At 32.5% G+C, this 25,021-nt stretch overlaps 2 protein-coding genes across 2 annotated transcripts in view; both read right to left on the bottom strand.

Moving 5' to 3' along the window:
• Nucleotides 1-25,021, bottom strand: part of LOC105254367 (sestrin homolog) — a 182,442-nt gene that overhangs the window by 111,173 nt on the left and 46,248 nt on the right. The window contains exon 5 of the mRNA XM_011262997.3: nucleotides 5,014-5,043. Within this exon, the coding sequence (XP_011261299.1) occupies nucleotides 5,014-5,043 (30 nt within the window). The remainder of the gene's footprint in view (nucleotides 1-5,013; nucleotides 5,044-25,021) is intronic.
• LOC105254369 lies at nucleotides 11,897-24,852 on the bottom strand. Its single transcript, XM_025405982.1, has 5 exons — nucleotides 24,634-24,852; nucleotides 13,772-13,870; nucleotides 13,270-13,670; nucleotides 12,958-13,195; nucleotides 11,897-12,847 (listed from the first exon to the last, which is right to left on the bottom strand). Exon 3 carries the CDS (start codon nucleotides 13,597-13,599, stop codon nucleotides 13,327-13,329), a length of 273 nt encoding a protein of 90 aa, XP_025261767.1. The 5' UTR covers nucleotides 13,600-13,670; nucleotides 13,772-13,870; nucleotides 24,634-24,852; the 3' UTR covers nucleotides 11,897-12,847; nucleotides 12,958-13,195; nucleotides 13,270-13,326.

The following is a 25,021-nucleotide window of genomic DNA, read 5'->3' as shown; positions in this document are numbered from 1 at the left end:
AAGGAATTATAACAAAACAGAGACGGTTTTTTTTTCTAAGTAACGTTCTTTCCCTTCGCAATTTATTTCTCTGATTCATTTATCGATTAAACGACAAAAAGTTCTTTAAAAATAATAATCATTAAATTAAATATCACACACGATTAAAATAATATAAAAGTGTCATTCATCTAAAATATATATGAATAATTAATTAATTTACAAATTATTAACAGTTTACCGTTATTCATTTATATATTTATTCGCACCATAACAAAGTTATAAAAATTAACGACTATCAATAAATTATATCATTGCGCGAGGGCAATAGCGATATTAAAAAATGATGCATGTCATCCATTTGATTATTACGACTATTTGCACGTCGTTACGCGGTCGTTAAAAAGTAATGAGCATCAATTTTATCAGGTATTATTTGAGCGCGATATTTATTTTGCCGTCATAATCGTCTCAATTAATCCTCGGAGACGGTGAATATTCGAAAAGTCGTTAACCCAATTGATCGATTCTCCGCGGTGCTCATCATCCGAATACTTTCACCAAAGAGAGCGCGAGAGTGCTTTTACTCTCTGGCGGTTTGAAATCCACGGACGAAAATTAAGCCCGTGACCTCGATACTCGAACGTCAACTTGAATATGTATGCGAATTCCATCCTGTTTACAACAACGAGTATCTGGCAAGCTCAACGACAGTGGCAACTGTGTGATCGCGAATGACACAGATATTTTCTTAACCTTTAAAAGGCTCACCTACGGCCAAGTAAATGCGTCGCACTTATATCGCGAACCAGCTTTTCCTTCTCTCTCTCTCTCTCTTTCTTTCTCTCTTTACCTGTCATATAGCAAATAATCCCACCCTGAGTTTGAAAACAAATCGTTGCGCAACGGCAAGATAAATTGTTCCCGCTTCGACATTAAATCAACGTTAAGGTGCGGCTTTCGAGAGCCAGCGAAGAATTGCCAGCCGATTCTAAGATTCTCGGAAGTGTGCGCGGGTCCAATCTTCCCCTCGATTCCGTTCCAGAATGCTCGATCGAAAAACAAATAGCGACGCTACGACAATTCAAAGTTACTTCCGCGATATTGTTATTAGATCGGCATAATGGCTTCCGAGCTAACGCCAGTTCGAAAGTTCAAAACCGGTCTCTCCGTCACGTTTAGCGATTCCACTATATGATTGAAAACAAGATTGTTACGCAACAGCGAGCGAAGTTGCCGCACAACATTGTTCATTTTCAAATCGCGAAAAGCCACCGATTCCATATTGATTTGAACGTTGAAAAGAAAGAGGATAATATATGTCTCTGAGAGACAATATATTTGACATCAGAAAATTTTAATCAGTTATGCGCAATTTTTTTTTCTGTCGAAAGAGAGACGGCAATGGCGGTTCTCGGTGATTTAAATGCCGTATAGCGATCTTGCTACTACACTCTCGAGTTAAAAGTGTTGACTTGTTGCTCGCATCGTTAAAAATAACCATTTGCACAGGAACATTAGAAGTACATTAGAGAGATTGCAGTTTATGTAAAGCGTGCGAAGTATGTGTGGCTTGTTCCTCTGAACTTCCATAACGACTTTGCTGTGCAAAGAAGTGAATAACCGCGTCTCGAAATGCTCACTCGAGTTTCATGCTATTAAGAACGATTTATACACGAGGTGAAAAATAATGATAAAATGCTACGGGAGCTCATTCGGTTTTATTTATTTGGTGATTAATTTCAGAAATAATAATAATATCGCACGAGAAGGATGTACATAATATAATTTTAAAAAATATTTCTTAAAAAAAATAACATAAAGAAAGAGAGAGAAAAAAACACTCTTCAAAAACAATAAATCAATTTTTTTTTATATATTACACGTATATTCTTTACTGAAAATTAAACAGGTTTCTTGCCATCATTTAACTGGATATCATACACTGAGAAAAAAATAATTGTAATTATAAATTGATATAATTATAATATATTATATAATTATAGTCGATTCTTTTTCTCAGTGAACTTGTTAACGATTTTAAAGCATTTAAATATCAACTGTGTCTCAAATAAATTTGATTAAAGTCACTTCAAAATCAATCGATACGATTGATACAATTTATTGGCCGATTTGCAAAAATTTGTATCTTTTATGAATCGATTCTTTTTTAGCTACTCACATTTTAATATTTATATTCAACTTCACACACATCACCTATTATCTGCCTACGAATTATTGCAATCTTTAGCATGTATCTTTTTTCCTTTGTCTGATTGTCAAGATATGTCTAATCCCGATTTCGAAGAGCGCGTTGCGCCATCGAATGCGAACGAAAATACTCGATCGAACGATGAACGATCGACGACCTCGTTAGTCCACGACACTTTGCACCTGCAAATGCAACAGTCACGCACGTGCGACATCGCAGACGCCGATGAAATGTTCACCCCGGATACTGACTAGACGCTAATGACATTGGATTTAAATCAGACGTATGCATATTAATTGTACTCCAAGTCCACCTTTCAGTCGCGTAATCTCCACCGACTCTCGAATATCTAAATCACCCGATAAATAAATCACCCAATCCGCTGTTTAAGTAGATAAGCAGCGGACACACAACTGCCTTTAATCACGCGATTGTCTACCTGCATTACTCACGAAGAAAGCCACAGTGTTTACACAATCGAGGAGTAGATAATCGCTTTTGTTTACGTTACCTTGTACACAAGGACTATTAATTTCGACGACTACTTATCAAATCTCATTCCGTATTTTAATCCGCGCCTCGCGTGTGAGAACGTTACGCGAAGTGAAAGAAATACGGCGTCTCATTTACGGGAGATCGCTCCGCCGATTCATTACACTCATGTAAATGTAACAGAATTGTACGAATCATTACTTCCCTTTATACGCAGATCCCGCAAGCCCGCGATGAGATGCGATCTAATGACGTCGCGTTAACGTGCTTCCTATGCGCGATGCAAAAATCGCACCGCGTTCAACTATACGCCCGGAACTATACACAGCTACAATTTGAATCGCTACGCGGCTTCATTTGCATGTCAAAGGAGAGTACGGTCGTTTATGCTACCCGGTGCATACGAACGAAGCGGTAGCAATGATCGCACGAAGGTCGTATAACTGGAACACGCGCGAAATTACGCGCGTGTGATTCTCTCGCATCCGAAACTCGTACGCAAAGTATCCGGGTCCATTTCTCTCCCCCCGCTTCCCCCACCCCCATCCGGATATGAATTCATTCGTGCGAAAATGCGAAAATCGAACCCCCGAGGGGATGAATGCGCCCGATTTTCGACGACGAGAGGTTCGATGACCGTCGCGATTGGATAACGAGTAGTGTCGCGGTAAAATTGAAGAGAATCGTTCCTCGAGTCGAATTACGCAACGGCAACGATTACGATTGCGGTTGCGACGATTCTAATAGAACCGAGGGAATGAATAAGAGAAGGCGAGAGAGAGTCTTTTAATTGATTAATGTAAGATTTTGAACTTTTCGCGATTTTTCTTCTGGGAGAGAAGAAAAGTTTCTTTCTAAGGGAGGATATTTTCTGTATATTCTTAAAAATTCGCGGAGTTAATTTTATCATATCAATTAAGAGAGAGGCGTATGGTATTAAATTGTATTTTGTTAGCGGGCGATCTTATTTTCGTGCTTTATTACACGCGCTGTTAAAAGTCGCATAAAAAAAATAAGAATATTGAAAAAACCGATTGTTCACACAGTACTACTTAAAGCATACATGATTGCAATAAGTTGATAATGCGATATTTAAGATAATTGTTACATGCCAGTTTTTATCAGTACATATGGATTTTCTCGAAATAAATGAAGTTGTCGGAAATATGAAATAAAAAACTGATATTTCTGATATCAATTTGCAACTGTGGACATTACTTTGCATTATATTTTTTCCCGAATTTTGTTTTTACTTAAAAATTTAATGAAAACAAATTTACGAAAGATCCGTCAAAAATACATTGAAATACAAAATAAATAAGACATTGTTTGTCGGATATTTTTATAATTCTTAATACGGATTGATATTACTTTCGTATTCACATAAGTACAATTTTCTTGATAAAATCAAATTTTTATCGAGCAAAAATTTTACAAAACTTTTTTATAGATTTTTAAAAAATATAGACAATATTATAATAAATATAACAAAATGATATAAAAAATATATAATAAAATATATCAGTAAATAGCACTAATAGTAAAATAATAAATGTAATCAAATAAAAATATAATAAATATAAATAACTTTATATAAATAACTTTTTTTAAATTTTGATTTTTATAACTTTATATATCACAATAAAATTCTAAATTATATATGATGCGATTAAAAGCAATTACTATACATATGAAAGTCTTCAATGTAAAAAAAAGTAATGGAATATCAAAATTCAGTATTAATGAATCGATAACAAACTTTCATATATGGTAATATTTGAACAAATTAAAATGTATCAGTGCATAATATGAAAATTAACAAGATTAAAAATGAATTATGTCTATTTTATATTATAATTATTTAAGATATTATTAGCGACAATGTCGAATAAAAAGTGATAGAGATAAAACTGCGGAGAGATAAGTCGGAGTCGTTAAAGTTTTTTTCACATTTTCATTATTATTTGCATCGCGTTGACTCACCACTGTGTGATAATAGTCACGTAGTAGGTATGTAATTTTCCGTGCACAATTAGCAGTGTCGGTAATCTTTATATGTCTATAAAATGTTTTCGTCTATATTTAACTTTTTTAATCTATTCATTATACAATATTGTTCTTTTATTACAACTGGTTGAATCCATCGAATATTTCTCTGCAGGCTTTTTTTTGCATCTATCACTTTGCATCAATTATTATTGTATATATAAAACTAGTTTGTATCAATATTTATAGAAATAATTTTTACTTCTAGGTAAATAATGGGTTGCGTGTTTTTTCCAGACAGTTATTTCGAACGTAACGTTAATATGATGTAATAATAGACTCACCTTCTCGTCGAGATTGTTCAAGTCCGGCAGCTGAAAAAAGAACATAAATTTTATATTCTTCGATATTTGTGAGAGTTAACATATAAATGACATTGAATTTATATTTAGTCAACCATTAATCTATAACTGTAAGTAAAAAATAAGACTAACCTGCACAATGTGAGAAACATGCATATATATTATTGGAATTAATGAGGAAGTAAAAAAGAATTAATGTTTCAACCGAGCAATATATTAAATCAAACACTTAAACTTACAATTTAGACGCAATTTCATCGATGCAGCATAAATATTTAGTGTAAAATTTACGATATAACTCGATATAAACGATACCATTTAGAAAATCGCGCAAGTACTATTGCCATCAAAAAAATACAGCCGGTACGCCACCTATCTAAACATTTCGAAATGACATCCCGAGTTTACCGACAACTGCCAGTTATCGATTGCGTATAACTGACTCGCTGTAATCACCGATGAAACGCATCGTAATGTCGACAGATGCCGCCTAGAATCTCTAAAACTTCGAGATCCTCGCAAATTGAAGGAAATTGACGTCAATTTGTATCAATCAGCTGTAGCGGCTGGTTGACAGTCTCGCGGACTCTGCACACACGTGCGGGGATTAATTTAACGCCCGATGTGTCGGACCGCTTGATTAACTTTCATGGTCGTCATACGTGCTCCGAGAAAAAAGATGAATTCTATAAAAAAAATTATTTGCAAAGAAATTAAAACAATATACCAATATACCGATTATCGAGCATGCATTATAAATGCCTTCGTATTTAACAATTAATTACAATTAATTAAATTAAATTAAATTAAATTAATTATAATTAATTATGTCGATTTTATTGCTAAGTGTGTTAACTTTTGCAAAATGCTCTCTTTCAGGGAAATAAAACTTCAAAACAAATATTTGCATTAGAATAATTAAATTGTTGGAAAATATGTTCAAATTAATATTAATGATAATAATAAAAATCAAATATTATATATAATAAATATTAATAATAATATAAAATATTTAATATATATAAAAACATGTATTAAATATTTAATATTATTTATAATATTTAATAATATATAGTATAAATGATTTTTTTAATACAGCAAAATATAATAAATATAATAAAGTGTTTAATACAAAACGTAAAAAAGAAATGTTTAATATAGAAATATATAATACATATATATAAAAGAGAGAAGAAATTGTAATAAAAAAGATCTATCTTCTGACTTCTCTCTATACTAAAAAAAAAGAAAGAGAGAGACTTTATATCATTCTAAAATTTTCACTATGCAATAACTATGATTTTGAATTTAAATTTTTGAAGCGCCGATGCTGCAAGATGGATCGATCCGATCGGATTATCGGAAGGACCTGGCTATCAATTAAAGTTTTCTCGACGGTCCTTTTATGTCGCCTCCCCGTCTCTCTCTTTCTCTGTCTCTCCCTCTCCCTCTTTCTCACTGCCTTCTGCCGAACAATTTCGAAATCGCTGACCGTTCTCGGTCAGCGGAATCCGTCCTCGCTCCAGTAAATGCGTAATCGCGCATAAATCAGCGCGGAGAAGGAGCGATGCATATTTATGCGCCCGCGGCATCGCGAAATTAAATTCACACATTTCATCGGCCCTTTAAAGCATGTGCATATTTTGCGCGATGGAACGCCGAGAATGCGAGCCACGAGGAAAGCAGATCCGGAAGAGATTCGTTCTTCCCGCCAATGATCTCTTCCATTGTCACGCATACTAACTGTATTGCCTTCATTAGGACGAACGTGGGCGTCTTGCACGACAAGTATTCGTTAATATTATTCACTGCGATAGTGATTTTACATTTCTTTTTTGACGATATTATATATCTGTCCGAACGAGATTGTACGTTAATTCGCGCGAATCTGATATATGTATCAATTATATATTTTTTAAAATGATATATTTGATGTATTAAAAGTGACTTCTAATTGAATTTAAAATTTAATTTTATCCTTCATAATAAATGTCAGAATTATAGCAATTTGTAATGTATATTTATATACGCTAATATTGACATTTATTTATTTTAGCTTTACATAAATACACACACACACACACACACACACACACACACACAAAATGATGAAATATATCGATTAATTTGAAATATAATAATTTATCGACAATCTAAAATATTTATCAAAATTATTACTTGGCAATACTTTTCACTGTAGTTATGAATTACATAAAATGTAATATAAATTAGTCATTTATGGTAATCATTCAATGTTCCCCCGAAAGACAATCTCCCTCCCCAGAACAGATACGATAAAAACGGTAGAACGAAAGTAATTTTGAATATTTTATAGCTACGACATAATAACCTTCGGTCGTAAACAACTTAAAAGATTAACTTAAATTAAAAATGGTGATTAAGAAGATCCTTCTCTCCTAAATCAAGTAATAAAACAAACAGTATATTGCTAACACATAATAATGATACATATCTATCTTCGAAATTATCGAATATTTAATCAAAGGACTACCTTTTTTGATGAAAAAAATAATTATTAAATTACATGTATATAAGTGTGTGTTAAATATAATAAATAAATACGCCCGCGCAAAAAGAAAATTTGTGAAGAATGACCAGTGAATTTTCGGCCTCTAAAAATGTTTCGATGTATCGAGATTTTCGAATCATATAAAAGGCACAACCACGTATGTCTGAATAGTCAGTCGATCCAATCTTTCGAAGTTGCTTGCTTCATTCGTGAATTGAGTCATTCTGTTCGTCGCGTGACGTTACATTAAGTTATTGAAGTTACTTGTTCTACATAACATTAGTGTTGCTAATTCCGATAAATCATATATAAAGTGTGTTGCTCGTGACAAAAGTTATTTATGTTATCGAATTAAATTCAATTAGCAATATCTCAATTTTCTGCCTTCCTCACGCTCAGTCTCCCTCCTTTCATTTGCGACTAAGAATAAAATATAAACCTAATATTGATTTATTACAGAAAAGGTCCTCAAATATATTACAATTAAAGAGTTAAATTCGAAATAATTTTAAAAATTCCGATAGCATGTATTGGACATTAATTATTTCCAATAATGGAATTTGAAAAATATCAAGTTTTAAAAACATTTTCAATCATTCGTAATATATATATATATATATATATATATATATATATATATATAATATCGATATATTCTAATAAACAATATTATTTTTTAATTTGATTAGTTCACGTAATTTCATGGATGAAGAATGTATGCCCTTTCTCTGAAAAAACAATTAATTAAAGATTTGAATGAAACGAATGACGAGATAAATAAATGTCAGCGCTAACAAAAGCGCTTAATGAGAACATATAAATCGAAAAAAAATACAATTTTATAACGATACAATATCAATGTTATAACGATACAATATCAATTTTATAACGATACAATATCAATGTTATTAATGTAATAAAAGTTATGAAAACTAACAGAGCGATATACTTAATTCATAAACTCACGTATAAAGCAACTTATGAAAATAAAAGAAAACATAGAAAGAATAAAAGGTAATAATTAAATGGTAATATTATATCAAAAATGATTTAAGGCAATATATATAAATGGATATTTATGATAAAATTTGTGAAACTGATAGAGAACATCGAATTAAAAAAAAAATAATTTATGAACACACTTTATGAAAGTAAAAAATGCAGGAAAAAGTCATAGTTAAATATGGCAATATTTTATTTCTGAAAACAATAAAGTAAAATATAATATTTGTAATAACATTTATCAAATTGGACAGATATTGTCATATTTACGAAAACTTAATCTGTAAACATAAATAAGCTAGTAACAGTAAAGCAAGAAAAAATAGTTTACGGCAATATTTTACAAAAAATATAAAGCGAAGGATTGTCAAAAAAATTGCAATGGTTAAAATGTTATACATTTACAGATTTCTATTATAGTATCCGATCAAACTCGAAAATCTAAATAATGCAGAATTTGCAGATTGCTATCACAAATTGTATTAATTTTAATAAACGATTATAAAATTAATATATCAAATTTAAAACGAATTGAATTAAAAACAATAAATGGCATATTAAGAGAAAAAAAGAACATTAAGAATATGAAAATAATTTTAAAAAATATATAATACAAGTGCATTGTAATATATTATCAATATGAGTAATTATATAAAGATATTTGACTTGTTTCTGCAACATACGATAATTACTCGCGGATTACTATAAAAGCAATGCGAAAACAATGGACCTATCCTGTATGTAATTTTATTAGAAACATATACACAAATATAATACAACGTTGATTATGCATTCTCCCGGTCCATAGTATCTCATGCATAATCGTGTATATGTGCATGGTATTTACTCCGAAATCCCATATGCGCACACAATTTGTTGAACAGCATTGTCGTCCGGTTGATGACGGTACTTCGCCACGTATGTTTGCGATTTACGCGACGAATAAACTTTGATTTACTGCCGCTCTTTCGCCGAACGCAATTTCTGCCTGAACGGATCCACAATAAAAAAGAGAACGAAAAAAAATACAAAATTATTGCCGTGTCGTATCATTCGTATTATAATGAATAATCAATCGATTCGATTTGTTTCTTTACGATATAAACACATCTATATACAACATGACTTGCATAACTACTTAACACGGCTATTTATAATACCTTGAACCATTACAGTAAATTATTTGTTAACATTGGAAAAAACAATTGCAATAGATCAACCGATTTAATAATACTTTATAGCCCTAGACAAATAATTTTTTCAATCGCGATCTAGTCTAATATAAGTTTCTTGTTTTTCTATCAATGACTGGGACTTCCCTCGTAATTGACCATTAAAGATCATTTCCCTATTGTTAGAATTTAAAATTAAAAAATAAAATTTGAACGAGACACGAGGATAAAGTCGAATGATGGGATTGAGAATATCAGTGTCGTTGTATGAGTATCTTCCGTTTGTCGAAGGCCGTAAATTTACGCGTAATCTTACATGTTTGCGCGAGTTTATGTCCTTGAGAGCGAATCTTGGAATGTTCTTTGCATCTCGGGTTCTATTTTACAGACCGGAAAGATGGATGAGGACTTCGCGAGAGGTAAGTAGAAATAAATTTCGACTAAGGTCTGTGGTAAATTTTTTCTTTTGATATCTAAAGGAAGGAGCTAGTTTGCCGGTGTGCGAAAAATTCGCTTTCTCTCTTTTTTTTTCTCGTTTGTTCGCTCGCGCGAAGATATCGGCGATTCTGATGAAACGAAGGAGATTTTCTGCCGAATAAGGCTGGTAATACTAGAGGGATTCTTCTCCAAATCTCTTTAATTTGCAATAGTATTGCACTTCGTGCAATTTCACGGAAGACTGCAAACGCTCACCGAGATTTTGTATATTTAATCAACGATGTGCATGCCGGGAAATAAGAAACAGAGAAACTCACAGTATTGTAGTACTGTTATAATTTGCATGAATACATGTCTAAAAATAATTATTATGTAATTATTGTAATCCTTGATATAATAATGCATTAGGATAATGCGCGATTTGAAAAAATGCAGTAAAATTAAAAGAGCATTTTTCTCATCCGCGAGAAATAATGCAAAAAGTTCAACTTAAATCAAATTAAAAAGAATCAATTATGAGACAATTAAAGAACCATTTTCTTGAAAACCAGTTTAAAGTTTCAATTTTTATAAATTTATATAAATAATTTATATAAATAAGAGATTTACTTATCATAATAAAATAATGCAACGTATTTCAGAAGGTATATAATTAGATAGTGCGGGAAAAAATAATTGTTCGATAGAATAATTTTTAGCAATATAAAGTTCTTTTATATGATATATACAAAACATGTGAATCTAATAAACATAATATAATAATGATATTTTAAAGAAATAGAATCATGTCAATTTCTTATATTTTATATTAAATTGATTATATAAAAATCTTTACTTTGTTCAACATTATTTCACCTAGCGATTCTCACTTCAAGAACCTCATTATATAATGTCGCATTTTATCTTTCAAAAGTAGAACTCTAGTACTAAAAAATAAAAAAGAAAATAATGTTTCGAGAAAAATTGGCAATTTCATCACCTAATAAGAAATACACTATTGTATTATGCTCTGTTAATTTTATACTTTTTAATCTTCAGATAAAATTTTATATTTAATTTTAATTATAAAATCGAACAATGAACTATAGGACTGTTCAATCATAAGATTGTCAGTTCGCTTATGAACCGACAGTCATGATGTGTGAATATCCGTACTGTCATTCAATCTAAAACCTATACAGAGAATCTTAAAGTTGACGCATCATCCGTTAATGACAGATTCTGGGATAATTTGAAAATAAAAATTCTAATATCAAGATGTAATAGTTTTTAAATGGGAAACATTTGAATTTAATCGATCAAGTTTAAAATTCGTGCGATGTATCAAGTTTACGATACATCGCACAGTAGTAAAGATACTCCCATTTGAAAGTAAATATCGATTTACTTTCAAATATTGCAATATAATAACTTTTTACAACAACCGCTTAAAAGAATTATTACAACCTCGATATTTTATTATTGGAATTTTCATCTCCAAACGATTTCCGGAATCTGCCACTAGCAGATAGCGCGCTAACTTCGATACACCGTATATAACAGAGGCCATAAAGTAGCCGTAGATAAATCTATAGAAGCACAGCTGCCGCATAGGACCATTAAATCTTAACAGCTGTCGATGTAACCGTTGATTTCTGGAACGGGAGAAGATAATAAATTACTTGCATCACGATGCTACTTGTAGCAAGTGCAAGTTGAATTGAAATCAATCACGCACCGATGCTTCTGGATTTGAAGTGACTTTTATTCATCATCTTATCACCTCTTTCTTCCCCTTCTACAACATATATATGTACAAAATATTTATAAAAGTTCGTTTATGCAACATTTAGCACAAAATACAATCACACGTTGAATTTTTCATCACGATTACAAAATCGACATATGTATATCTTACACTTTTCTCTTTCTCTTATTACGCAAGTACAGAAAAATCAATCGCACATTATTCTTGTTATTGCAATATGCTTCTATCCGACCACTATATTATATATAAATATATATAACTACATTGATCACATATTAAATCAGGAATCTCTTCGACGCGTTCGAATTTTGCAAACATTGCTCGGACATAAATTCCAGAGAGTTTCCAAAGAACGCTATAAAATCGACGAGAGAGTACACAAACTTCTGGATCGCCGTATCGACCGGATACCACAAATACAAATACGTGTTATCACAATCCTATACGATATTATAGCGATAAAACTTGTTCATTTCTCCATTCCAGTCGAACAATAATAATAGCAATCGCATCTACGCAATTTGAGATGTTATTTATCGGATGACATCATCCGATCGTCGATATTCGAACGGGAGTTTTCTTGCTCTTGATTGGAATTTCGTTGCCATACGATCCAAGGATTCGCGTTACGATCATCGTCAACCGCTAGATCTCACATCTTGAACGTGATTATTGAGACCACCTGTGTGTGACAATTGGCGGACATACATCAATACTCGCAGTAATTGAAAGTCAACCTCAGGGTGTCTACGCATCTTGTAAAAAGTCCTCTGGTCCTCCAGGTATGTTTCAAAATTTCAAATAGAGAGAATATTTCCAAAGATTTTTTCATGCAAGTGTTTAAGGTAAATTTTTTACTGTATGCATTTTTCAATATTTTTTACTCATACAGAGAAAAAACAAAGCCTCTTAAGTTTCAAGAAAGTGCTAGATGCATAATATATTAAAAAAAAGAATTTTCATAAGTTAAATATTTTAATTTGAATAATATTTTCATTTTTTATCTTTAAAAATTATGTACAATAAAGAATACGTACTGTATATTCAATATTTTAGGCCTGTTCCGATATTCACTGCCAGTACTGGCGAATCGTTAAAACATTGAGCATATAATCGAAGATAGGTCTTTTAATTCATTTGGCTTGTCGATTGTTTATAAAAAGAGCAAAATGTCAGAGCAAGAAGAGCACTTCCTTTTAAAAAATTCCTCGTGAATTTTTCAATAAAATTCCATGAAGAGAATTCTCTGAGTCTTCCATCTGGTAAAAGAAATCCCTGAAAATTCCAGGTTTTCCATATTTCTCGCGGAAGTAGACACCCCGCGGCCTATAATGGATAGTCGTGCAAACCTTTCATTAAACTGGAGCGACGTTCCGCCGCGGCTATCGACAACAGGAACGTCGTGTTTAGCCCCCGATCAGGAGCCACGGCAGGAGAATGGTGACGCAAAGCGCCGCCACGCAGCTGGACAGCATCGCCAGCGGACTCGCGGCCGTTTCCGTTTCCGCGTTCTCCACCGTCCCGTAATCCTCGTCACGCTCGAACTCGCGCACCTCGACGTCGCATCGGAAGCAGACACGCGCGGTGCTGCTCTTGAAGTGAGAGCCGTCCTTGCGCAGAACTTGCGCCCCCGAGCCCTTGCGCTCCAGCTTCCAGCCTGGCTCCTGCATCAGCATCATCTTGCGTATCCCTCCTCGAGGGATTATTCCGGAGCAAGCGGGCTTCGGGAACTCCCCGCGAGATCTTCTCCCTGAATCGAAAATCGAAATCTTAGTTCGGCGAATATTTCGCGAGGGAGGATGTGTTTTCTCGCTGGGATAGGGGAAGCGGAGGAGAGGATAGTTGGCTTACTTGGTTCCCGAAGTTGCGCCGCTTTTACAAAGACGGTTATCCTCGCTAGCGTTGTCGTTGTTCCATGCAGCGTTCGTCGCAAGAATACCTTGCCGGTACCTGCAAAGGAAAGTTCGAGCATAAATCGATGAATCGCGCGCTGTAACACACGGCGGTGGTTTAATATCAGGTTCGATCGCACACGATGGCTCAAAGGACTCTACGTGACGGAAAGTTTTCACGTGACTATGGTAGGTATTGTAAGATTCCCCTGTATTCCTTGTTTTTACGATTACGTGACGGACCCCGATATTATTGGCTGTCGACTCGCAATAATTGAATTTAATTTTATATAATAGAATACGCGATATCGAGACACGATAATCTTACGAATTACACTTGTCTTTCATTCTTACGTATTAATTTACATTACTAAGTGTGCTTTGAGCATCCTGCTATTTATGCGCAGACATCATTTCCTAAATTATACCATGGTTCGTGTAGTTGCCGTAGAGTTTCTAAATCTTCGCGACGAATCGAGCGTGTCACGTTTTGCAAAACGCATGGCAGCCTCTGACAGAAACCGGTTTCGTACTTTGTCGGGTCAACGTAGCGGTGGCGATTTATCGGCTTCCTGCCGGCAGAGAAACGAGAATTAATCGAAGCAACTTCGGCAACTCCGTCGTGGCTTCCGGCGTGAGTGAGATCAGCTGTTAATACCATTCCCGAGGTCGATCGTCGCGCGCTGACAAGCCCGTATTCACGATTACCGGCGATCTCACAAGTGTAACCAAAAAATGATCAAGAGAGAGCAAAAACTTCACCGAGCCAATAACAGAGTAACAAAAATATGCCAATCGTGAAACTGCAAATAACACTCCAGCTTTTATTCCGTAGATTGGTATACGTTTCATTCCACTCGTGCAATCCTAATTAAATACTGCAATTATCCCGAAAACAATTTTGCACACGTTAAATAAGTTAAAATAATGCAAAATTTACGAAATGATAAGCATTCATTGCGATAAATTTTCTTCCATTCATGAAATATATAATAGAGATGCAAATTTACGTATGCTATATTTAAATATCTTTGTTATTCATCGAGAATCATGAACTTTTCGATATCGATGCAAATCGTAATTATTTTTACCGAAAAAACGTATCGATTAGACATTTACGTAGACATCGATTAGACATTGAAGATTAATACGAAATCCATTCTTATTTACGTCCATCTTCCGCAGACGGATCTATTTTTTTATTGCTTTACTTGCACGTCTAGCTTCAGCTAGAGACTCAATTTTCTGCAAAGTCCTGAAATAGCGCCGCACTGCAGATAATTAAACTGCAATTTGCCGTGTCGATGATTAGGGCTTGTCGAATTAAATCCGTTTGCATGCGAGAGTAAACAAGCTGGGAACGACAATGCAGCCTAATTACAAATCGGCGACGATTCACATCAACACGGATAAACGTGGAAAGCGAATGCGCGATTATTATTATTGAAGGAAACATGTTTTTTTTTGTAAGTACAAAAATATATTTTTTTAATGAACGAGTGTTTATTACTGTCGCATTTTTTCCCTTAATTGTAGAACTTTATCGTTCATATTCAACGAATAAATAAAAATGGAGATATTAATAAATTTATATCTCTTTATAAGATTTTGATAACTCGATAAGATATAAATAATAAGTTATAAGATGAAAAAGAAGATACAAGAAATATTTATCCTTTTTCTACATGTTTGAATTATATGAAAGATACACATGCTTCTGAATAAGTTGATATTTTTAATAAACAATTTCTATAAATATATATTTTATATATAAGATATGAAATCAAAATGCGTAATTATAGAAAATTACACGCAATATACAAACAGTGAAAGAAATAAATCACTCTCACGATTTGAGATATTCAAGGATCTCTTAGACTTTGCAATCAGCACTCGTTTAGAACCGTTCTATAATAATACAAACAACTTCCGTGAAGTAATGACTTATTCTATAGAAACTAAATTTTTCTTATTCACACCTTTTATAATTAATATCCATTACGTGAAGAGAGTTAAAGTAGCACTTTATATTTGGTATCAATTATTATGTATTTTATGTCAAATTAAATTGTGAATATCTCGTACTGATTTTGTGAATTTTCTGCTAGATAATACTTTACATTATTTCTTTTTTATATGTAAAATTATGTCGAGAATCGATATATCAAAATAAAATAATTTTGTTTAAAAAAAATTGATTCTTCGTTTCATTTGCAAATCTAATATCAATAATCTATATCTGTTATGTAAGCCAACACTGAAATACTAAAAAAGAAATGTTATCTTTATCGCTATATTTAACGATATCAAAGAAAAAAGTCTATAATATCTTACATGAGACATCCTTATACATATATCTCTTCTATAAATACTTTTGAAAACTTTTCACTTTTAATTATTCTAACTTTCTTGGAAATTTTTAATCAAAGTTCAAAATCCGAAAGAATTCTCAGACAGTGACATGAATATATAAGTTTTTTTCTGTCACATATTCCTAGCGTAAAGAGTCCTCCTCTCCTTCTTTTTCCCTTGGATTTTCATCCTTATTGAAGGAGATCACGATTTCTCATACTCTCACCGCAGTGAAATTATTTTCCTCTCTCTCGATCGTTTGTTCAATCACACTAGTATTCCCACTTAAAATTCCATCGATAGAATGGCAGGACCAGATACCGAACTCAATTAGTCTATCGATTAATCACTATATCACAATGAATAATCCTCTCAAAAAATTTCGAAATGTAAGTATTCAAAATTTATTTTATTAGGTATATTGAATATCATATCAACATGTAATTCTATATATTCATTACATATATTAATTATAAATTACAATATAAATTCAAAATATATTGCTTAACTTCATAAATACCGACATGTTTCAGGATAATGAGGTAGTTTATTATAATATTAATTCTCTTGTATAATTATTTCGGGAAAGTTGCGCACTACAAATATCGTTTAGCTTATCGAATAATTTCCGCGTGTAACAAAACTTTTAATTAGCTAAAATTTGTTCAACTATAATAATCTTATCCGATATCCAGAGATAACTCGTTTATAAGTAGACTATAAATGAAAGAGGCAAAATTATCGCTTCATTGTCGCGAATTTCTTAATGCTCTTGGAGTAGAAAAATGCAAATGAAGATTAAATACCACAATTTACAGTCGTCTTGCTTGAAGCTAATAAGATGAAGAGGCAATGGAATTTCCTTAAACTCCGATCTTCCGTTTTTATTTTACCATAAAAGAATAATCGACTACGAAATTCTCTTTGCATTAATTCCGAAGAAGGTTATGAGAAATCAACATATTAATGAGATTGGACATGACGCAGTTGCTCAAAAAATTTGTAAATGACTGATATATTGTGTCATCGGGCCAAGTCTGTTTCTATTAATGACGAACAATGACTTCATTTCAAGCCTTACAAATACGATAAAATTAAGAAGAACCGAAGCATTACAAAGTTTCATCTACTTCAATCTCTACGATCAACAGAGAAAATATATGATATCAATTAAATCCAACAAATTAAAAATGACAATATACGTTTTCATATATTTTTCTCCACTCTAAATGACAATTATTTCACACGACAATCCGTTATTTGCATCTCTATTTGCATACTAAAGAAAATCAATGACGAGATTTATTTTATGTCGCGGCCAACATCTAATATTCGTTAAATTATAAGTAATAAGATACGAAATGTAAAGTAAAATTTTTAGTAAAGAATTCTTAAAATAGACAGACGAGAAAGTAGAATTCAGAACAGACCAATCGATCAATTTTCACGAATAATTTCAGACTCCTTTATTCTTTTATGGAAAATTATCCTTGTTCCTAAAGAAAGCTCCAAAAATTTAAAGCTTAAAAGACGCTTAAGAGACGAGATTATTTATTAAAAATATCATCACTAGTTCCACATGTCATAAAAATAAAATTTTTAGGCTCGTTGTTCTCAAAAGCAAGCTCTGGATGGGCTCTTTTTCGACTGTCACATTCGAAAATTATTTTATCAAATTTTATTAAAAGAAGATGAGTTTAGAGATCCTTTTCTCGAAATTATTTTCACTCGATTATAGTAGACAACGCACTCACTTAATTATAAGACAAATTGCGGACTCGAATCAATTGAGGATCTCGACGATGAATGCGTCGAAATTCATGCTCGAAAAACGATGCTTTAAATTTGTTATGTGATTCGAAAGATTACAAGATTACGCCAATAAAATAATCAGAATTTGTAGGATAATCGCGCTCACAGAAATAAAAAATAAATATTAGATAACGCTGTAACGCTGTAACGTAAATTGCTGAAAATACTGTCTCGTTTATCTGTCAATTATCGTCCGTATATTACTTTATTAGAACTGTTAGAAATAAATTAGAAGCATTTCAAGGAAGAGGAAACGATATAAAAGGTATCAGACTATCGCACATTTTTTCCATCGCGAGTCCAAAGAGTCCAAAGAGCTCAAAGAGCGAACAACATTCTTGAAGAAAAAACAAGAATAAAGTCCAAATGTAAAGAGAATAATACATTAATAATCCTCAGGAAAATATTTTGAATCAGTATACAGACTATACCACTTCTACTTGCATTTCTAGGACGATACTTTCGAATTGCAACTTGTACTACTTTCTCTAGATAGTTGAAAATGTTTGCCAAAAGTGCGGTCATTGATACGTACGGTAAAGCATGCATCACGACACGTCCATTCACTAATCACACCATTATACACCATCATGGATAAGATTTTCTCTCTCTCTTGCTTTCTTTACGCGATCTCTCTACATTAATGCCGAGAATCTTCATCGTTTTTATCGCGGCAGAAATAGCACGTGCTACTCACATCTATGCTAATGTAGGCAAGAGCTCGCTAATAACCTCATATTCGATTGATCTTCCCGTTACTCGTGACGACATAGATACAGGTATGTATCAGAACATCTCCATAAAAAACGTAATAAATACAGATTACGCGTGTTATGCAAAGATTTACAATTCCTTCGATTGATAAGTGATGTCATACAAAGAGATACTTTATACGATAGCTCGAAATTCGTCAAGAAATTGTGTGCGCACTTATTATTTCTGTGAACCTTATTATCTCTGAATGTTTGGATCGCGAAAATGAGAGAACTTCGATAATCGTACACGTAATGAAAGAGATTGCGATCGCATTTTCATGGCCTAGTCATGGCAGGACACCGGATTGGTGTGAGAGATCTCACGGAAAGAGAGAAAGACGATGATGATTATATTCCACCGCGCTAGATTTACACCGGCAAGTTTAATGTCGCCAAGTACTCCCAGAAGAAATAAGACGAGATCAGGAGCGTTCCAATTTAGTAAATGGCGGAAGAAGGCCTCTTCTTGCCCTCTTGTCTTCTCGGACTCGTGCAAAATTCCCTCGACATTATTTCTTTCGCGAGGTTAATCGTATACGAAATTAATTATTATTTAATTATTATTTATTTACGGCGATAACAGTGACTGTCTTTGTGACAGTCGTATATTAATGCCTCTGCGATTGTGCTGATTTAGTAAAAAAAAATCAAGATGAATCTTCAACAAGAGAGAATACAAACGGATATAGTTATAAACGAGAACGCAAAGCTTTTCCGGAAAGTAACGACTTTCGGCTCGTTCTTTATACGCGCATGAATTCTACTGTATGTATGTACGCGTTCGTGGGACGCATTGAATTGCAGCGGTATGACGCGAAAAGCTCACGGATCATGCCATTCGCAAAGGCTTTGTACCCTTTTGTTCTGCGAACTGGCAAATCTCGGCGCGCGCGGTCATTGACGTTACGATGCCGTTCGGAAAAGCGCGCGGCGTTTCCGTACGCGCGGAATGCATGGCGGCAAAAACACGGGAAAAAAATGCCAGCGTGCGTCATGTGGGAGAAATGCAGCGGATGAAAAGCAGCGACGATGCAGTCGCGAGAGAGATAGAGAATTTCGTGTAATTTTAAGCCGTTTTCACTCGAACAGAATTTTCATTTGAGAGAATTATTTGCAGAGGCACTTCTCATTTTTTTTTATAGCACAAGTGGAAAAAAAATGCGTTAAAAATTTAAACAAGAGAAAATGCGAGAAAATTACTTCGATTTTTTCTCTTTCACTTACACATCAAATAATGTGTATGTATATAATTCATATATTTTGTCATTAATTTCTTAATCGCATAATATTTCATCCTTATCGCTGAATGGCAATCGGCACGTCTGATTACGCCACTAATGTAAGCAAAAATCGACGACTGACATCCACCGGAAGCGCAAACTGAACAAACACGCCTGTTATTCTCGGTTTCGTAATGATCGATCATCCGGATCTCTGACGGATTCGGCGACAGAGTCGGTCTTCCTGTGACACTTTTTATTCCATTGTCCCTTTTATTCCATAGCAAAAATCTCTACTTTCCTGTTAAAAAAAGAAACCCCTCGCGCGAGTCCGGAATTCTCCGTTTTTACGGATGGACGGAAAAATAGATATCCTTCGTGAGACGCGAACACACGACGTGCCGTTTTGTGCGAGTGAAGATACGTGATGATAAAAGCGGATTTTTTTTACACGGACGAAATCACAATCTCTCCAGAGAAAAAAAATAATAATGAAAAAATGCTGATCCAACATTTTTACTGTTAACATTAAAAAGATTATTAAAACTTGTATTTTTCCAGTATCTCTCAACGTTCGATACATATATAGAGAAACTGTTAAAAATAAATGTACAGCATCAAACATCAGTTACATTGGCGTATATCAGTTGAAATTCGAAAAAGATAAATAAATCTTTCCATACTAATTTTTTTATAGTGATAACTGTATAACAGACAATGAAAATTACTTTGCTAACGAAACTCATTAAATGTTCTGAGAGAAATGCGATTAATTTGTAAATTAATCGCATATCGGCGTATGATTACATGTGTAATAACATTAAACTATGTATCATAATATTAAAACAAACAAAGAAAATTAACAGATTTCTGAAGAAAGAATTAAATCGCAGTGTACTTGTTAAAACACATCATTCTTTCTTTCTTATTTTTAGCACTTTTGTAAGGAATGTAGACTCGCTGTAAAAAGTCGGAATATTACATCATTTTTATATTTCTACGAATTTCGTGTAAAATGGAAAAGTAAACAATACTGATGAGTTATGCAACGTCTATAAATACTTCAGCAACTTAAAGAACCGTAGAAAGTGTAAATGGCTTTATCTAATTGAAACGTATAGTAAAATGTACATCTCGCAATCACCGACTTTCCGTCCAAAAAATTTGGAAATATATAATCTAAACTCTATAACTCGCACATTAAGAAATATAACATCTTAGAATGCAGTATACACAACCTTCCAAAATAACAAAATTATATAAAACAGATTATTTTAAATAGTAAATTATGTATATCATATGTATATTTTGCGTAAAAAGAATATTACTTTATTCTAGTTATAAAAGAGATATAATAAATATTCCTCCTTTATTTTGCATGTCTAAAAGAAAATACGAGTAACTATTTTATTTTCAAAAGTTGTTTTTTACCTTGTGTTTTTTCTCCGAAATTCTACATGATCACTACATGTGTGACTTAAAAAGAACAATCCGTCAAGTAGAGTGATGTCAAAGCTAAATTATTCAACAGATAAACGAAATATATACAGAGTAAACAATATTCAACGTACAAGACTTCAGAAATAAATCACTAAAAAACAACTCAATTTACTTTCAGCATTCATTAAGTGAATGAGACAAAGCAAAGCTGCGCTTTGAAATAAACAGTTATTTAAAAAATTGCGTCATAAGAATCGTCTTCTCGTCGTAACTTCGAGTACCGTCGAGATAGTTTTTCAATTAACCGAATAAACTTCTTGAAAGTCAATTGCCTAATTGAACTACATTTATATTCCGTATGATTTCGAAAGCAATTAACGAAATTACGAAATAGTTACGCAACTCCTGTATTTTTTTTTTAAATATTTGTATTATATATAATTGCATAATCTTGACATAAATTAAAAATGATTTTAATAACTATAATGCCGGAAATGTGATTGTAAATATTGATTTGATACTAAAGTTTGTTTCGCGTTTTCTGCGTTTTAACTCAAGTTATAAACTTCATACTTTAATTTTTAACGAGTAAACGTCACCTGAGTCGACAAACATTTAGATTAAATATACGTGCTTGTTACATAAGGATTTTAAAGTCACACGTTTATTATTCTTATGTGTATGTATATTTTGTATCAAACTTTTTAAATCTTTCCAAGATATTTGTTATCAATTTAAAATATAATCTCACTGGTTAATTAACGTTATTTGACATTTTTTTACAATTATTGCTGTATTGCTTAAAAATATATTATTGTAATTGTGCATACATAGCTGTTGTTATCACAAGATGTTTTTTAAATACAAAATTTTTCATCATTATTGTACTGATATTTAAAACAAATTCTTTTTATCTAATTTAGAATGAATTTTTTCTCCGCATAAATATCGAAGATCATAATTTTTTGCAATTTATTTTTAACATTACATGTCTATATAACTAAAAATTATAAATTTAAATTAGATGAAAGTTATTATATTAAGAAATCTACATAAAATTAATGGAATAATATAATTTTATCGGCCTAAAGCTTAAGTATACAAATTTTCTTTTTAATTAATATCTTTTTAATTAATATTAAATTATCTGAAAGCTATTAATAAACATTTTCATAGAAAAAAAATGATAACAGGACACTTTGTAAATAGTCCAAGATTTCTTCGTCAAATTTGTTGAGTAGCAAAAAAACATTATCTAAATTAGATATGATTAGATTAGATCAGATGATGTAAACACATAAATTACATAAATATTTTATTACAAAGTTATAATAAAAAATATAAAATATGGAAAAATGATATAAATGATGCCTCTCCTTTTATTATAGTTCTTTCCATCTTTTTTCTATACCACGTATCGTAAAATTTTTATCAAGAATACATTCGTCTCGATTTGATGCGCGTATATTTAATCGTAAATTTACGCGACGGCGCTGTATAAATCCCGGATATGCGTTTACAGAGGCAATAAGGGTCGTCACTTAGCATTGCTTACAAAGACGAGTCGATGAACAGTCGATATTAGCATTTCAGATGCGACTAAGTGCGCGGGATAATAATCCACGAAATGTACCGTAAGCAATTCTCTCCTAATAAGCGATTAAATTAAGTAAATATTAGTATAGAAGAAGAAGAATTAGTATGTAGATATTAGTATGTAAATTTTTAACCATGTAAATAAAAATCCCTCCATGTAAAAACAGCAAAATCGCTCATAATCTTCATCAAGCACATAATCATTCATCTTGTATTTACCAATTTTAATGTTTTATGTATATAATGTTTCTTTGCTTCAGAATAATTAAAAAATAAATAAATAATTTTAAAGAATATTCACTTATTAATTCACATGTTTTTAATATGACTAGAATAATAATTTTTTGAATAATTATATAATTCAATGTTTAATTTTTTGTTACGTGAGGATCATATGAAAAAGATTGATACAATAAAAATAAATACAGAGAAAAAAAAATAATTTAAGCTAATTTGAATTTAAACCTTCCTATACATAGAAGATTAAATTTCTGGCATAATTACAAAGCAATTTGAAAAATTTAAAACCTATTATAATTATATCAAATAATAATTAAATTATATTTTTTAAGTAATTAATAAAACTCCCTAAACTCAATTTCATGTGAACTTTATTCAATAAATTTTTAAAAACATTTGAATATTACAATAATGCGCAGCTGAATACACATACAACGATCGCAATTTCTTAAACAAACCAGAGATAATGATTAAAGTGCTTTACAGTGCTTAAATACTTTGTTTTTAATATTTTATCTTATTTGACAACAATAATTAAAATATTAATCGTATGTTCCTCCGGAAACGATTATTATTTATCGCGATTGCAATCACGAACACGAAAGTAACGTGGACGATAATTCACGATATTATCACGAGAAGTTTAGCGTTTTAAATTTTTCACAGAAGTCTTTTCTTTTACAAAGAAGCACGTCGCCAAAACGCACGAGAGCTCGTTTCTCGTCGCCGGTTGACCTAGAAAAATAAATCGAGCCATGCGATGCGAAATCGGAGCGCGCATTTTCTCTATCACACTTTTATTTTAACACGCAATCGCATCCAACATCCATTGTAATGACTCTCATCGTCATAGATCATTTCGTGAGCGTAGCTTATTCAGCTATCGTACATAAACATAACATCCGCGTGCGCATAATGTTTTTAATGGAGTGAATACAATATAAATGCATACATAAATGCAACAATTGCAGCGCAGTTTATTATGATAATTAGTTATTTATCTCACAGTTCTCGCACATAATGAAATAAACGAGCTTTTCGCGGATATTAATGTTGACAAAAGTAAAAATTATTTAAATGATGATTTATTATAATTTTATTTATTTATTTATTTAAATGATGTTTTTAAAAATATTTAGTAAATTGATTTCACGATTTAGCGTGTAATATTTTTTTTTAATACACGAAAAAAATACACGAAAAAAAATATTATAAAAATACTTATTCATTTAACAAATATTTATTAATTATAAAAATACTTGCTATTTATATAAATACAATAAATAAATAAATAAACAAAACGCATAATTTCTAATCGTCTCACAAGGGAGTACCGTAAGTAAAAAAATAATTAATTCAATAAAAATAATACGGAATAAATATCACGTTAAACCCTACATCCTTACCTTTGAATACTACCGAAAAGATTCTCGCCACATGAAAGTCGTCACAATGCGATGACAACTTGCGATCCGCGAATAAGACCCCAATGAGCGTCTTTGATGTTACAACCTGCCGCGAGCACGAGTTCCCGTGCGTGGGTAGCGTTACGTATGACGCGTGCACCTTGACACACGACAGCAAGCCGGAAGAACGGAGCACGTCCTGCCTCAACGGCGTGCGAGACTAAAAGTGGAAGGTGGTGAACGCGAACGACCGAACGACAGCCGACGGCGACGGCGTCGCTACCAACTGGCGGACTCTGCGCGCGCCTGCTGTATAAGTCCGACGTTGCGACTGCACTCCGGACCGACCAGAGATGCGCGTTGATTGGTCCACGAGTCGACGGCGCAG

Source organism: Camponotus floridanus, unplaced genomic scaffold, assembly GCF_003227725.1.
Source record: "Camponotus floridanus strain SB8 unplaced genomic scaffold, Cflo_v7.5 scaffold13, whole genome shotgun sequence".
NCBI classification, from domain to species: domain Eukaryota; kingdom Metazoa; phylum Arthropoda; class Insecta; order Hymenoptera; family Formicidae; genus Camponotus; species Camponotus floridanus.
Note: the sequence above shows the minus strand (reverse complement) of the source record. Positions and strands in the feature narration are given on the sequence as shown.